This window comes from Saccostrea echinata, unplaced genomic scaffold (genome assembly GCF_033153115.1).
Source record: "Saccostrea echinata isolate AGI-Se365-2 ecotype Australia unplaced genomic scaffold, CSIRO_AGI_Sech_v1 ptg000076l, whole genome shotgun sequence".
In the NCBI taxonomy this organism is placed as follows: Eukaryota; Metazoa; Mollusca; class Bivalvia; order Ostreida; family Ostreidae; genus Saccostrea; species Saccostrea echinata.
This window is the reverse complement of record NW_026889825.1, coordinates 899,640-916,938: the sequence shown is the minus strand read 5'-3', so window position 1 is coordinate 916,938 and position 17,299 is coordinate 899,640. Positions and strand designations below refer to the sequence as shown.

At 33.0% G+C, this 17,299-nt stretch overlaps 1 protein-coding gene across 2 annotated transcripts in view; it reads left to right on the top strand.

Moving 5' to 3' along the window:
* Positions 1–15,632, top strand: part of LOC133176556 (WD repeat-containing protein 44-like) — a 28,507-nt gene extending 12,875 nt beyond the window's left edge. The window contains exons 10-22 of one of the 2 annotated variants that reach the window (XM_061311670.1): positions 2,804–2,877; positions 3,417–3,478; positions 5,395–5,469; positions 8,275–8,313; positions 8,941–9,076; positions 9,954–10,033; positions 10,280–10,384; positions 10,688–10,810; positions 11,244–11,426; positions 11,724–11,825; positions 11,976–12,091; positions 12,374–12,501; positions 13,044–15,632. In XM_061311670.1, coding sequence (XP_061167654.1) covers positions 2,804–2,877; positions 3,417–3,478; positions 5,395–5,469; positions 8,275–8,313; positions 8,941–9,076; positions 9,954–10,033; positions 10,280–10,384; positions 10,688–10,810; positions 11,244–11,426; positions 11,724–11,825; positions 11,976–12,091; positions 12,374–12,501; positions 13,044–13,225 — 1,405 coding nt within the window. In that variant the 3' untranslated portion in view covers positions 13,226–15,632. The remainder of the gene's footprint in view (positions 1–2,803; positions 2,878–3,416; positions 3,479–5,394; positions 5,470–8,274; positions 8,314–8,940; positions 9,077–9,953; positions 10,034–10,279; positions 10,385–10,687; positions 10,811–11,243; positions 11,427–11,723; positions 11,826–11,975; positions 12,092–12,373; positions 12,502–13,043) is intronic. The other variant, XM_061311671.1, reaches the window with a different exon arrangement.
* The last annotated feature ends 1,667 nt before the right edge of the window (positions 15,633–17,299 follow it).

Below are 17,299 nucleotides of genomic sequence, written 5' to 3'. Positions count from 1 at the left end.
AACGCACGCTGAACGAACGGTGGGCGAACGGAAAAATGGGAAAGTAGAACGTTTCAGGGACTGTACCATCATACTGTGATGATATTATTTTTTAGGTCACCTGAGTCACTCAGGTGACCTATTGCTATCCGTTCTCATCCGTCGGCGTGTGTCGTGTGTTAACATTTGAACATTTTTAGCTTCTTCTCTGAAACCGCTTAACCAATTTCAACCAAATTTGGCATATAGCATCTATGGGTGGAGGGGAACAAAATTTGTGAATTTCGTGGTCCCTGCCCCCCATGGGGCCTGAGGGGTGAAGCTAAAACCACCAAAAATAATGCAATCTTTAAAAATCTTCTTCTTTACTCCTGGACATCAAGCAGTCAATCTGTTGGCATCATTGTAATAAGCATTGAGCCCTCTACCAAAATTGTAAAATTCATGACCCCAGGGTCAGGGGTTCTGGCCACAGGGTGGGGCTATGTAGATCATATAGTGAAAGTGCATTATTTCTTTGAAAATCTTCTTCTCTGCTCCTGGGTATTATATAAAGTAACTAAGTAGATAGTTATGAAGAGCAAGAGTGCCTCTTCCAAAATTGTGAAATTCATGGCCCCAGGGTCAGGGGTTCTGGTGTTAGGGCGGGGCTCTTTTGATTATAGTGAAAATGCATGAATTCTTTGAAAATCTTCTTCTCTGCTCCTGGGTATTAAATAAACTAACTAAGTACATAGTTATGATGAGCAAGAGAGCCTCTTTCAAAATTGTGAATTTCATGGCTCCAGGGTCAGGGGTTCTGGTGTTAGGGCGGGGCTCTATTGATTAATTATATAGTGAAAATGCATCAATTTTTGGAAAATCTTCTTCTCTGCTCCTGGGTATTAAATAAAGTAACTAAGTACATAGTTATGATTAAAAAGAGTGCCTCTTCCAAAATTGTGAAATTCATGGCCCCAGGGTCAGGGGTTCTGGTGTTAGGGCGGGGCTCTATTGATTATATAGTGAAAAAGCATTAATTCTTTGAAAATCTTCTTCTCTGCTCCTGGGTATTAAATAAAGTAACTAAGTACATAGTTATGATGAGCAAAAGTGCCTTTTCAAAAATTATGAATTTCATGGCCCCAGGGTCAGGGGTTCTGGTGTTAGGGCGGGGCTCTATTGATTATATAGTGAAAATGCATTAATTCCTTGAAAATCTTCTTCTCTGCTCCTGGATATTTAATAAAGTAACTAAGTACATAGTTATGATGAGCAAGAGTACCTCTTTCAAAATTTTGAATTTCATGGCCCCAGGGTCAGGGGTTCTAGTGTTAGGGCAGGGCTCTATCAACTATATAGTGAAAATAAATTAATTTTTTGAAAATCTTCTCCTCTGCTCCTGGGCATTAAGGTGATAAACTAAGTACAAAGTTATGATAAGGAGGTGGGCCTCTTCCAGAATTGTGAAAACCATGGCTCCTGGGTCAGGTGTTCTGGTGTTAGGGCAGAGCTTTATTGATTATATAGTGAAAATGCATTGATTCTTTGAAAATCTTCTTCTCTACTACTGGAGATTATTTAAACAAACTAAGTGCATGATTATGATAGGCAAGGATGCCTCTTCAAAATTTTTTAAATATATGGCCTCAGTTTTTGGGGTTCTTGAGGAGGGGTGGGGGGCTCTATTGATTATATAGTGAAAAAGCATTAATTCTTACTATTAATTTCTCATTAATTAATCCTGTCTGCTCCTTAGTGTTGAGCTGATAAATGAATTGCTTAGCTATGATGAAAATGGGAGCTTCGATCAGAATTTTTAATTCTTGTGGTCCTAGGGTCAGGGGTTCTGGCATAACGGGGGGGGGGGGGGGGGGGGCCCTTTTGATAATTTAGTGGAAAAGTGTTAATTCTTTGAAGTCCATAGTTATGATGATGAGGGTAACTCTTCCAAATTTGTAAATTTCTTGACCCTTGGTCTTGAGTTCTGGTGTTAGGGTAAGGCTTTGTTGAATCTGTAGTGAAAATGCATTGTACCTGTGAAATTCTTCTCTGCTTCTGGGCATATCGGAAGCAAACTGAGTAAAAGTTAAAATGATATAAGTAAGCGTATTTCTACCAAATTTTTGAACATCTGGACCATTTGTCTTAGCACTCTGGTCCTGGGCAGGGCTCTATTAATTTATATTCTACTGAGAGAAGTTATTCCCCTTTTCCATTCACCTTTGATAATTAATCACTGTAAATAATGTATTTGAAAGGTTAATAGAATAAGATAATTATGCAAGAATGTTTATCGTATAATTCAAAAAGTACTTTCTTAGTTTTAATAATCAGGTAGACCTGTAAGTAATAGATAAATAAAAATGAGACAAAAATAACTTATCTTATTAAAAGTTCTTCAAAGACCATAACAGAGGTCAATGCTAGAGGTTTTAATATGGGTTTAAAAATAGTACAGAAGCACTAATAGTTTGTTAATAGTCTGCATGGTGATAGTGTTAAGTGGGGGACAGATTAGAACTTAATTTATGAGTTGATACTGAATACTAGACTAATTATTTTGTTGATCCTGATCTTCCTACTTCTCTTGCTTTAGGGCAACAAAGCTTCATCTATCAGTGTATTTAACTTCTAAATTGTTGTATTATACTCAGGTGACTGTTAAGGCCCTTGGGCCTCTTGTTTAATTATCAGTTTCAGTTATTTTCAAAATCATATTCAATGTTTTGTCAGTGTTTTGAGAAATGGGTATTTATTACCTTTACTCTCATGTATAGACTTTTGAATGAAATAAAAAAGCTTTTACATGTATTTCTTTGTGTAATAACTGCTGGTATTTCAGACTAAAGCTGAAGAAATTCTTGGAGAAGAAAATGAAGAAAAATGTTGACAAACTCAAAACTGCTGCAGATCAGGGTAAGTATCTCAAGGTTTCTGCCTCAATATACATGTACAGTAAAACTAATTCGACACCACTGGTTCCATAGGGACTGTCTGGATTAGACCAAAATCTGTATTAGTCTCAAAATACATGTACAGTAAAACTTGTCTAATCCAGAGACCTATGCTTCCATAGAAACTGGTCGGATTAGACCAAAATCTGTATAGAACAAGATTTCAAACAAGTGAATTTACTGATTGAAAGGAACTAAAAATTTACATCATAGTAGGCAAGATCTCAGAATACTCAACATTCAAATAAGGCAAGTTTTACTGTATGTGCACAATTTTACAGTCTGAAGATTGTTGATTTCTGAATTCATCTGTAATTAAACTTATCATATGAATCCTTAATTAGGAAGAAGTAAACAGTGCTTTGTAATTTCTCAAGATTTAAAGATTTGTAGGAAATATAACAATAACATGATAGCTGACCGAAACCTGAGGAAGAGGACTTTTTGGAAATTTTTTGTAAATGATGCTGATTTAATTTTTCTCATTTTAATTATTTTTAGTGATACATGGAGATGAAACAGGCATTGAAGAAGAGGTCAATGTGGACGGGAAAATCTTTAAGGTCAGTCATGTTCCAGACTTAAATAAAGATACTTACCAGATGTTGTCAGTGCTTAATCTCACATAGCACTATAAACAAACCAGGGATGGGGTAATCGTAATCGAGTAATCGTAATCGATTGTAATGATTACTTTTTTCCAAGTAATCGACAGTAATCTGTAATCGAAGAGATTTTCGATTACTTGTAATCGTAATTTAATCGATTACAGCTAAAATTTCCAATGTAATTATAATTACATTTTCGATTACTTTCGATTATTTTTACATAAATTGATGTTATTTTGGAGAATCATTTGCAGTCAGTCACACATAAATATCAAATATAGACCACCTAGTGTAATGTTTTGATTACTTAACTTTTATTATCATAAGTTTAATAATGTTCTCAATAAAATTTGCATTATAGACCTACTGGTCTAGTATAAAATATATTATTATTAGTAGTATTAAATGCATTTTACATTTGACCCACTGTCGTCTTGCAGCATGTCCTTTTTCATATTTCAGATATTGAAAAACTTTGTCTTGTAATAGAAAATTATATATAGCAAAAACAGATTTAAGTGCTGTATTAAATAAATAATTTGGTAAATAAACTAAATTGTACTCGGAAAAAAAGAAGATGGAAATATCGGTACTTATTCATATCTGAAAATGTTTAAATAACTTCTAACTTGTGTTTTAGTAACTTTAAAATTTGCAAAATCATTCTTATGTTAATTTTCATTCAAAATTGTAAGGTTGCTTTTATATCAGTGAGGGGTTATAAGTGTCTGTAAGAGAGGGAGTGTGACACTATGTTTGCTTATCTTGGCTAATTAATTGACTGCGACATCCCTGACATGCAGATGATGAGGTGTAAACTGTGAACTACCTAGTGTTTAACTCTTATAATTCATAGTTCCATTGAAGACAAACAATATTATTAAAACAATTAATAGCTCTCAAAATAGTTATTTCAATACAGAATGAAATTGTGCTATTATAGTTTAATTACTTAAAGACACATTTAATTTACATGACTGTTTATTACTATGAGTTCTAATTTACTTATTTTTTTTAAAAGAAGACACGTACAGGAATATTTAATGTGTTTAAATAGTTTTTGCAACAAGTCAAAAAATATGGAGGTTCAGATCCAAGGTTGAAAGGAATAATTAATTCCTTGGCATATTTTATTGTAGGAATCATGTCTCCATTTTCCATGGTAGAGTATCCCTCATTTAGGAATTTAGAGAGAATGTTAGCCGGAATAAAATCTTAAAAGAATCTGCACTGAAACTGCAGGAACACATTCAAGCTTCAGTGGATACACATGTATCATCAACATTACCATTTAAATATTGCTTTGATATTTGATAGGGATAAAAACTTGGAAGTAATCAATTATTAATCGATTACATCTTCCAAAGTAATCGATTACAATCGATTACAGGACAAAAATGAGTGTAATCGATTAATAATCGATTACACAAAATTCCTCCAAGTAATCGATTATTAATCGATTACATTTTTCAGTAATCGTGCCCATCCCTGAAACAAACTATAAATGTGTGCAAGAAATATCCGCGAGTTACATAATCTTTTTTACTAGTGAGTAATTCTTGTCACGAACCATTACTTTTTATTTTGTTTTGGTGTAGAATGTCTTATCAGTCACAAATATTAATTGTCATGGATAGATTTCAAACTGATGAAAAGCAAACAAAAGATGTTGCAGATAATAATTACATGTAGTTTACAGTATATTGTCTTGACAAGTGTCATATTAAAAAAAACGTCATAGGAAGTTTGTGTACATTAAGGTAATGAGTTTTTGGAATGAAATTTTACACTGACACATAGGCATAACCTTTGCTAAAATATAAGATGGTATATCAAAGATTCATAATGGTTAATTGAATTCTCTGTTCCAGCTGAAAGCTCATCATAAAGGCACTAAGGAATTTAATCAACTCAAGATGTTACAGGACATGAGTGGTGTTCACACGGTCAGTGTTTTCTATCAAACATATTGTATTTTATTCTTTTTTCCAGCCAGCTGGAAGTTTGTGTGTGTGTATGGGGTTTGGGGTAGGGAAATGGGGGAGCATTTTGAAGTGCTTTAATTACATCAAAAGCTTTGAAGAAAAAAATATGAAACTAGTAAACTAATTGTTCTCGAACAATTAGAGGTCTTTCCACCTTCTTTAAATTTCATATATTTTTCACATTTTACTCTTTAAAGTTAATTTTTATACCAAAAGAATCCATAAATGGCTTGAAAGATAGAAAAAATGAAAAATTTAACAAATTTGAAATGACCTTGACCTTTGACCTTGAACAAATTTTCAAGGTCAAAGGTCAAGGGTCACATTGCACTTGACCCCATGCTTCTATGCCTTTTAGTTTTGAAGTTATAAGGTTTAATAGTAAGCGCAAATACATTAAAGGGCAATAACTCATATAAGGGGTCAATGGATACTTTCGCACTGAATAGATTGAAGTTGTGTCTAAAGACCCTGAAGACATTAGTGAAGGTTTTGTGTCTCTACGGTTTACGGTTTCGGAGGAGTAGCGATAACAAGGTTTTCAGTAAAAGGGGCAATAACTTTTAAAGGGGTAAATCTTAGGGGACAAGTACGAAATCTTTGAAATAGTTTTAAGAGGACATATTAATGATGCAAAGATATTTAGTATATGTTGAAAGACAAAAGAGATATAAAAAGAGCTTAATTTCTTATATTTTGAATGACCTTGACCTTTGACCTTTGCATATATTATATGGTCAAAGGTCATTGAATCTTATTCAGTTGGTCCCATGTCTCTATAACTTATTGTTTTGAAAATTTTTAATTATTTGTAAACATCAAAAACTTTCAGGGGCAATAACTCATAAAAGGGGTTGACGAATACTTTCGCAATGAAAAGATTGAAGAGTCCCCTCAATTAGTCGAAGTCATTTGTGAAGGTTCCGTACCTCTACGGTTTATGGTTTCGGAGGAGTAGCGATAACAAGGTTTCTATCAAAAGGGGCAATAACTGCGAAAGGGGTCATAGGTTATACACGTTGGGTCAAATTTGTTCCTAACTTTTTATGACCTTTACGGTCAACGAATAATCTTTTCGATAAACATCGAAACAAAAAATCAGCGGAAGAATAATAATAATAACTAGTAGACTAATTGTTCTCGAACAATTAGAGGTCTTTCCACCTTCTTCGAATTTCATATATTTTTCATATTTAACTCTCTAAAGTTAATTTTTATTCAAATAGAATCCATAAATGGCTTGAAAGTTAGAAAAAATGAAAATTTTAAAAAATTTTAGATGACCTCGACCTTTGACCTTGAACAAATATTCAAGGTCAAAGGTCAAGGGTCACATTGCACTTGACCCCATCCTTCTACGACTTTTAGTTTTAAAGTTATTAGGTTTAATAGTAAGCGCAAAGACATTAAAGGGCGATAACTCATATAAGGGGTCATCGGATACTTTCGCACTGAATAGATTGAAGTTGTGTCTAAAGACCCTGAAGACATTAGTGAAGGTTTTGTGCCTCTATGGTTTACGGTTTCGGAGGAGTAGCGATAACAAGGTTTTCAATAAAAGGGGCAATAACTTTAAAAGGGGTAAATCTTAGGGGACAAGTATGAAATCTTTGAAATAGTTTTAAGAGGACATATTAATGATGCAAAGATATTTAGTATATGTTGAAAGACAAAAGAGATATAAAAAGAGCTTAATTTCTCATATATTGAATGACCTTGACCTTTGACCTTTGCATATATTTTAAGGTCAAAGGTCAATGAATCTTATGCAGTTGGTCCCATGTCTCTACGACTTATCGTTTTGAAAATTTTTAATTATTCGTAAACATCAAAAACTTTCAGGGGCAATAACTCATAAAAGGGGTTGACAAATACTTTCGCAATGAAAAGATTGAAGAGTCCCCTCAATTAGTCGAAGACATTGGTGAAGGTTCCGTACCTCTACGGTTTACGGTTTCAAAGGAGTAGCGATAACAAGCTATTCTTGCAAAAGGGGCAATAACTTCGTAAGAGGTCATAGGTCAAACACGGGGGGTCGTTTTTCGGAATAACTTTTGATATCCAGTATCATGAACTATAAAGTTTTTCGATAAGTCTTGCGGTTTCAAAAGTCCGGGAAGAAAAAGAAGAAGAAGAATAATAATAATAATAATAAACATAAGCATTTCAAGAGGTCTTTCCACAGAAAGGTGGAAAGACCTAATAATAATAATAAACAGAAGAAAATCAATAGGTCTTTCCACAGAAAGGTGGAAAGACCTAAATATTCCTGAGAATACATGATAAGCTTTTAAAGCTCTAAAAGGGTTGGGAGTGGAATGGCCACCACAGTTGTATTTTTTTTTCTTTGGAAGGGTACATAGAGTGACAACTTTTAATAATCAACTGATTTTTCCTTTTAAATGTAGAGTGGGTATTTGAATGTATGATGCCTATGCCAAGATGTTGTGAATATTTATGTGTTTTTGATATTCTGTTTTTTTTTTTTTTTTAATGAAATGTTCATAGCTGGTGCATTTACATGAATTGTGATCTATTTTTGTAGTGTCTTTTCGTGTGTTCAGAGTACACTTCGATTAGCAAAAAGTTCCCCATTAACACAATACAGCTGTCACATTTTCCACTTACAGACATCTTTTACAAATCACAAAAATGAAATGGCTATCACACATAGATTGTTTGAAAATTGCTGTAATACTAGCATACAGGAAGAAAGAATTTCACCCGAACACTTCCGAATGATAATGAGGTTGATGCTATTTTTAGGAAGTGGACGATGATCTAGACTGTACAATGACTGAAGCAGTAGGTTCTCCAGCATTAACTCTTACAGCCTTAAAATTCTGCCAAAGTCTCTATCATCTGATTTTACACAAAATCTGTATTTTGAGATGGCTTTAAACATTCTCAAAGCATTCCCCAAACATATTTTCTGCTCTTACATACTAATTAATGCTACCAACACATATACACAATGCATGCAGGTTTTTTTGTTTGCATGCCATTGCATTACTATCTTATCAAGTGCATGATTAATTACCTCATTGCTCTGACCTGTAATTACATGGCATGGTATTGATAAACACTCTACATATTTTTGTATTTGTCCCATATTTGATCAGTACTAAGCATGTAAACCCATGCTTTATTAAAAACTTACATACTGGAGTACTGATAGATACATGTATTTGTTAAAAGTTTATTTTAAAGGAAACATTTCTAATGATTGATATGCATGTATGTACTCTTCAAAACATGTTGAAGGACAAAAATTGCTATTCATCTTGCAAAACACCAGCAGTGTAAAGATTTTACGATTATGCTTGATCAGGGTACTTATTATCAATATTTTCATTATGAGATGAAGTGTAACATATGAGTAGAGGACCTTTTTAGCCTTGACCTTTGACCCTTGACCCTTGTCTGTTACAGGGTGCTGTGTGGACCATGAAGTTTTCACCCTGTGGGAAACTCCTAGCGACTGGAGGACAAGATAACATGTTGAGGATCTGGGTCCTCAAGGCTGCCTATCCTCACTTTGATGACATGAGGACAAAGTATGCTGATGGTATGTAAAGGAGGAATCAGCTACATTCACTAGTAACAGGTTTACTTTGAATGATCAAAGATCTGAGAACCAACAAAGAGACATAATTTTTGTTTGTGATTTAATTAAAAGGTTGAAAGACAAATTCAGTGAAACTGTCGGAATACACAACATCTAATCTGGATGTTGTGTATTCCAAAATCTTGTCTAATGTGATGTTAACTTTAAGTTCCTTTCAGTAAATTATAGTGTTTGAAATATTGTTTAACCTTGAATGTTGGTTAATTTGACCATTTTTTATGAAACCAGTGGTGTCCAGATTAGACAATTTTTACTGTACATGTAGTAATGTGTATTATGGAATCATTTTAGACTTGGGGGGGGGGGGGGGGGGGCACAATGTTTGTAGACAACTGAAATTTTTCTGGTTCCTGGGCATGTAATTTTGTGGGTAACTTGTATATACAGTATATTCAATGAACTAATATGTTGAAGTTATCATTCTTGGAGATGTAAGTTTGTGGGCAAAGGTGGCCCACAATTGATGAAATCTCCAGACATTGGTTCCAGAAGCACTGGTGATTCCAGAGTATGCTTTTCAACTTTTAAAGGCAATGGAAAAAATTGTAATTCCCTGGGTTTGGAGATTTATAAACTAATTTTTATGTATATATTGGGGAGGGGGGGTGTGGATGTGGGAGAAAGTAGTCTGGAAGGGGGGAGGGAGAGAGGAGGGAGAAGGGGGAAGGAAATGAGAGATGGGTAGAGGAAGAAAGGGGATTGGAGGATGGTGAAGTTTAACTCCCTGTCCTTTCCCGCTTATAGCATATAGTCGTTCTGGCCTTTCATTCCTGATCTTATTTCATTATATTATGATGAATTCATGATTATTTTCCAGTTCGCGTGTCCCCAGCTCCTTCACATGAAAGCCTCAACTCTATTGTGTCAGAAAATTCAGTGGGAGATTTTCTTACACAGGTATGAAGAAAAATACAAAAAGACAATTGCTATTGACTTACATTTTATTCTCCTGCTGGAAATATTCATAAAGCTCAAGACTTACTCAGAATTATTCATTTGGTTATCATACAGTCACCTATGGAGAGACTCACATGAATGAGTTTTCAACCATCATTTTTCAATTAAAAAGTAATTATGTAACAGATATTGAACTTATTACATAGCAATAAACTTGTGGATTAATATTTTGCCTTGTTTTGACAGGCCCAGATGACATCAGATGAGGATAAGGATGCCCCCTTTATGTCCCGCCCTCTTTGTGTTTACCGGGGTCACGTATCAGATGTGTTAGATGTCTCCTGGTCTAAAGTAAGTACCCATGTTAAACAAATGGCAGATTTTTTTTTAATGTAGTTTTCTGTTCAAAAAGCATACTACATGTACCTTTCAAAATGAAAGTCTTATTTTATATTTGTATGGTGTTTGTATGGTATATTAAGACTGAATTATATAGAAGACTACATTTGATACAAATAGTTTCGAAACCTTGAAAACAAAAATTATTTTCAAATAATTTATGTCACAAATAAATGCTAAAAGAATAACATCATAATATTTGAAAATAATGGAATGCACACAAACTGAAAATCAGAGGTTAATTATGCTTTTCAGAATTACTTCATCTTGTCCTCATCAATGGATAAAACCGTGCGACTGTGGCACATTTCACGGAGAGAGTGTCTTTGTATATTCCAGCATATAGACTTTGTCACTGCCATAGTGTTCCATCCAAAGGTAAACATTTACAACTAGGTCAAATGCATGTATTTCTCTGTTATTGATAAAAAAAAAGATATTTCTTAAAATTATTTCTTTATATTGATTAATAAAACACTTTGTAGAAACCAACTTTGAAGTGAAGTGTAAAAAAATAAAATACACTGTACACTATGCATGTATACATATATACAGGTAACATGTACATTGTACAATGACTGTTAGATATTGTTCAGTTTCACTTTGTGCTAATTGCACCTCAGGACTATCTGATACTTCCAATAAGAAACTTTTTTTTAAATTTCTACACGTACTGAAATATGTAGAAATTCAAAGGAAATTCTACAGTTGTTTATTTCTGTATTGCTAAGAAAAACTGACACCTAATTTTGTAATGTACGTTTATTATTCCTGTACATGTATGTCACTGCTCCTCCATTACTTTTTTTAGGACGATAGGTACTTTTTAAGTGGTTCATTAGATGGTAAGTTACGACTCTGGAATATCCCCGAGAAGAAAGTTACGATGTGGAACGAAGTGTCCAGTCTCATCACGACAGCCAATTTCTGTCACAACGGCAAGTTTGCAGTCGCCGGAACTTATGATGGAAAATGTATATTCTACACCACAGAGGTAAACTGTTAAGCTGAAATAAATGAATTGTAAATGAACGTTTTATAAATAAATAGGCAAAAATCTTATATATTTGTCTACATTTATTACAAACACACTCCATACTGTGTTATCTTATGAAATGAAGCAGTTGGTCATGCTTTATTCATTGCTTCTGGTCAGAGATACAGTTTTTCCCTGTATTGACCCAGAATTCAAAAACTTCTGCAGATATATAATCTCTCAATATACATGTAAATATCCTCTGTTTGTTACACAGCTTTGTTAATTAAAGTCAATTTACGAATTACTTTCCAGCAATTAAAATACTACACTCAGATCCATGTGAGATCAACTAGAGGTAAAAATGCCAAAGGAAGCAAAATCACAGGTGTGGAGCCATTACCTGGTGAAGATAAGGTAAGAAAGAGAGAGAGAATGAGAGAGAGAGAGAACTTCTCTGATTTCATGTTCTCTTGTGAAGTACTAGCTAAGAGTTCTTGCACTCATCAAAATTAGAAGAAAAGTTTATTTTTACAAATATTCCTAGAATTTATTCATTTATTTCAGATATTGGTGACCTCTAATGACTCCAGAATAAGATTATATGACCTTAGAGATTTGACCTTGACCTGTAAATACAAGGGTTGCACTAATAACAGTAGTCAGATCAAGGCCAGCTTTAGGTAGGTTGGCAAAATGGTACATGTAATATCTCTCAAAAGTTAAAAAAAAGGAAACCAAATAAAGAAAATAATGCAAATATATATATTTTCAATTTCTAATATGATAATTATAATGCATTATTATATCTGTGTCTTAGGGAAGGTTAACTGAGAAAAAAGTCAAAGGAGAACAAGATATTGTTTAATAATAAAATAATTACATACATGTATTTCATGATTCAAGAATTTAGATCTATCTTTCAACATTTAGCTTCAATAGCTTTTTATCATTTTGTAATGCAGTCCAAAGTCTAAATACCTGATATGTGGTTCTGAGGACCACTTTGTGTACATCTGGAAGACACAGCACGAGTTCTATAAATTCTCATCGGCCAGGAGGGATCGCAATGACTATTGGGAGGCCATTAAGGGTATTGTACTATTGTATCATCAGTGTAAAAGACAACTACAGAGACACGTAAATTTATAATGAGCGTTGTAAAATTTAAAGTACATACTTTAGTATACATAAAGTATGCATTGCAAAGCTAATATGAAATAATATTTTATTGATGATCAGTAATTACTGCACATACAGTTGTATAAGTCCAGTGGTTGAATTGCACATTTCAAGAGATTTTCAAAATTTGACTTTCATGGGGGCAGTAGTTAATATACAGTTTAACTTCATTATCTTGAACACCATATCTCAATTACCAGGTATATGTCAAAGTGATTTGGCAGTCCCAACCACTTTTTCTTATGTTTTGAAACCTTGTTATCTCTTATCTTGGTTATCTCTTGGTCCAATCGAGTTCAAGATAACAAGGTTTGACTGTAGTTGTTAGATGGTTTTTTAAGGACATTTATTAATTTTCAGTATAAAATCATGCGCAAATTGAAGGGTTTTAGGAGCTTTTCAGCTGCATTTCTATTGACATGAGTAATGAATTAAACTATCTTTCTTTTTTAGTTCACAATGCCACAGTCACTGCTGCAGTTTTTGCCCCAAATCCCTCCCTGTTTATCCGCTCAAAGAAACTGGAATCCAACCCCAGCAAAGAGACAGAAGAGACCCCGAGACAGGTTATCGTTGCTGCGGACTTCACGGGTGCTATAAAAGTAGTACTCAATCTCGGACCTAAACCAACATAGACTGATAATTAAGTTACAAAGCTTGGTGTAATTGCTCAATGCTTGAAGACCTTCCAACTTCCAGAAAAATAACATGATTTATGAAATTGCTTCATATCATTGTTTTAAAATTTTGCAGATTTAGCTTGAGCTGCCCTGATGAATTAAATGTATGTAAACATACGTGTATTACTTTTTCTGCAGCATTATTTAAAGGCCTGTACATTTTCATTAACCTAAAGATAACACAGTTGAACTTTGTTATCTTGAACACTAGTATCTCAAATACCATGGATATATCAGTCATTTGGAAGTCCCAACTGTATGTACTTTTTCTTTATGAATTTTAACATCAGTAGGCCTATCTCAAATACCTGGCTATTTTGAATTTTTTTTCTTTGTTCCATTGAGTATGAGATAACAAGGTTTCACTGTACGTAAATAACAGATATAAAAGGTTTGACTGTACGTAAATTACAGATATAAAAGAGTTTTGATTCATCGTACATGTTTTAGATCATATTAATGTTAGTACATTACGTATAGATTTCCAGTAATGGTTAAAATGTTAGCATTTTCACAGTGTGCTCTTTTACTGACTGGTCTCAGCAAAAGTTGCAAAAACTTGTTTTTATACACCAAACACACCTTTGAAAGGGTATTAGTTTGGACATGGTGCAAATTTACTTATTCAAGACTTCCACTGAACTATTTTCAACAGAGATGATCAAATATTACAGCAGGAGATTAAAAGATCATGAATTTTTAAAAATTTGTTAATATACATCACTACATGTAAATATATTTATAAGATACTCCTTTTTATACAAACAAGATCTCGGGAAGTGTGTTTGTTTGTCTCTCTGTTTCCTGGTGTTTCACTATGGACAGATGTTAAATACATGTATTGTCTTTGTATTTTTTGAATGATCCTCGTAAGTCATATTCATGAATGGTGGGACAGCATGATTCTTTGTAAAGTCCGTGACAAACTTAAAAGAGTGGAGGTCATGGAATATTTTACTGTTGTAGAACTTTGCTAGTTTTTATGGAAGAGTGATTAACAAATAGATTGTTAGTAGGTATAATTATTTATGTACCACAATACAAAATTTGATGAACAAAAACTCCGAAGGAATAATACATGTATAGTGTATATCCAGGAACAAAAATATATTTTGCTTTATCTTGGGTGCTGACATCCAAATAAGAAATATGTAGTATTATTAATACATGTATATAAAGTGTTTTTAATTCATTCTTAAATGAATACATTGTATACAATGGGGAAATCCATTGTAGAATTCTGAGATTTTTGACCATCTTCAGCAATTATCTGTTTAGTATAGATCATTATTTTTTTTCTGTGTAACAGTATTAATCTTATTTTCCTACAATTTTATGTATGCATGTACTACTATTAATTTTCTGATTTTCTTGAACACAAGACGGTGGTGAAATAAAAACTGCTGGTGATAAAAGTAAGAAAATTATTTGGTGGAATGATTGGAGGAAAGCTGATGAAAATAGAGGTAGAATGTTGTCTTCACAGTGTATAAAACTTATCATTGATAAAGTCAAACCTGTTTCTGTGAACAATTTCATGATATCCTCTATCATGTTTGAGATTTTTATACTTACTTTTGACTGAAAACGGTCCATTTTACCTCAGAATTTAAATATTTTAATGTTATACCCCACATAGCTTGCACATCTACATGTACATTTAGGTTTGTTGGAAATGCATTCTGTGTCGATAAGTTTAAAATACGTATTAACTGAGTGTCCTAATTCAGTTGATTAGTCTGCATATGATATTACATTTATTTATTATGTAATATATTTTTAAAAAATTGTACAAAGTTGAATTAATTGACATCCTTTTGAGTAAACCACATTTAATAAATCTTTGTTGAGGATCTTCAAAATTAAAGAGACCTCAAGATTTCTACCAGCTGACTGCTTAAATGAAATTTTATGCCTTTTTCATGAATGTTCATTTGGCCATATTTCTGTGATATTTTGAAAAAAAATCTTTTATTTTTGTATCACTTAAGTAGTGTAGATAAAGCGTACTCTTTATCAAACGAGGTGATTTTATTTTTGTGCAATGAAACCTCTTCGTAGGATGATAACACTACTTCACAAAATAGAGAGAGATTATTTTTATGTTCTAACATGCAATTAATATTCAGTTCATTCTCAAGTTATTAATATCCAAAGTTTATGAACATTTTATTAGTATCTTGAATGAGGCAATTCTTTCCTCGTTTATTTTATAAAGTAGATTTTTTTCCTGGTGATAATAGGATTTTTCAAACCAATCATGAATTCAATCAATGTTGGAATTATTTCATTTAATTAATGATTCTTGTCTATGAAAAATAAAAAAACTCAACTTGAATTGGAACATTTTGTGATATATTTATTTCTAGTCAATCTTATGGTTATGTTTCTCTATAAGATTTGCAGATCAAAGTGATTTATTGTGCAAGTTTCATTTATTCACAAGAAACATTGCTGAAAGTATTCATATAAAGAGAGTATTTAGAATCCCAGATACTTACCATTAAAACTGTGCTGTGATTATGAAATTACTGTGTGGAATTGCATCCCAAAAACTTTTTATTTTATATGATAGTCGCCTTATTGTATAGATTTAATAGTTATCTTCCTCTAAGAGTTATATTATTTTGTGTATCATGGTATCAAAAGAATTCATCGACAAATAGTGAATAGTGCACTTTTGAATGTCATTAAAAAATTAAATTAAATGCATGGTGCTATATTCTTGGCCAGATGTACATGCTATATTGAATTTGTAGTGTACTTCCTTCTAATCATTTGAAATTTGATTTCTTTGCCTTGTTTTTAATGGAGTTTTTACTATTATCATTATCATAGTATATCAGGGTGCAATTGTTAACCAATAATACATGTATGATAACTGTTTATGAATGAATGATTGATACAGAAGAGAGTGTTCAGTGTTACACCTTTTATAATGTAAAGTCATAAATTTATATTGATGTAAATTATAAACAAGGATAATAAATTGTTATAACTCTGGACAAAGGAATTGTTTTGGGTTGAAATCAAGATTAGATTTTGTGCATAGAAAGAAAATAATCAAAAAGGCTTTTTTTTTAGCTCACCTGAGCTGAAAACTCAAGTGAGCTTTTTAGCTCTTCTGAGCCAAAGGCTCAAAGAGCTAATGCTATGGCCATTTGTGCGGTGTGCGTAAACTTTTTAGAATATGGGCCATAACTCAAGAACCCCTTGGCCAATTATTGTCAAATTTGTCACAGGGTATCCTTGGCCCAAGGGCTCCCTTTTATACTAAAACTGGGGTTGTGACCCTTTAACAAGGGGAGATAATTAGGAAAATAGAAAAAAAAGTACTGGTTGCTAAAAAATCTTCTTCTCAAGAACCACTGGGCAGATTATCACCAAACTTACACAAAAGGATGAGGATATGTTGTAGATTAAAATTTGCACGGGGATTTACCCTGGGGCAAAGGGCGTGGTCTCAAGGTCACTTCAAAGTTGACCAAAAATTACATTTTATTAAAATGTTGATATTTTGCTTACTATAAGGACTAGGATCATCAAATCTTGTCAGTTGGTGCATCTAAGGACCTCATATCATGTTGACTCAAAAGTAGGTCACGGTGACCTACTTTTTAAATTTTGCGACCATTCTTTTTCAAAATGATTTAGAGGCATATTTTGAACAATTTAAGGCCTATGATCATCAAACTTTGTCAGTTGATGCATCTTGGGTCCTCAAAGTACGTCAACTAAAAAGTAGGTCACCTTGACCTACTTTTTGAATTTTATGGCTAATCTTTTTTAAAACAATTAAGGTCATTAATTTGAATACGGGGAGGCTTAGAATCATTAAATCTTGTAAGATGATGCATCTTGGGGCCATAAAACATATTTATTAAAAAGTAGGTCACAGTGACCTACTTTTTGAACTTTGCAGGCATTCGATTTCAAAGTGTTTTAGAGGCATAATTTGGACATTTTAAGTCCTATGATCATAAAACTTTGTAAGTTGATGCATCTTGGGTCCTCAAAAAAGGTCAACTG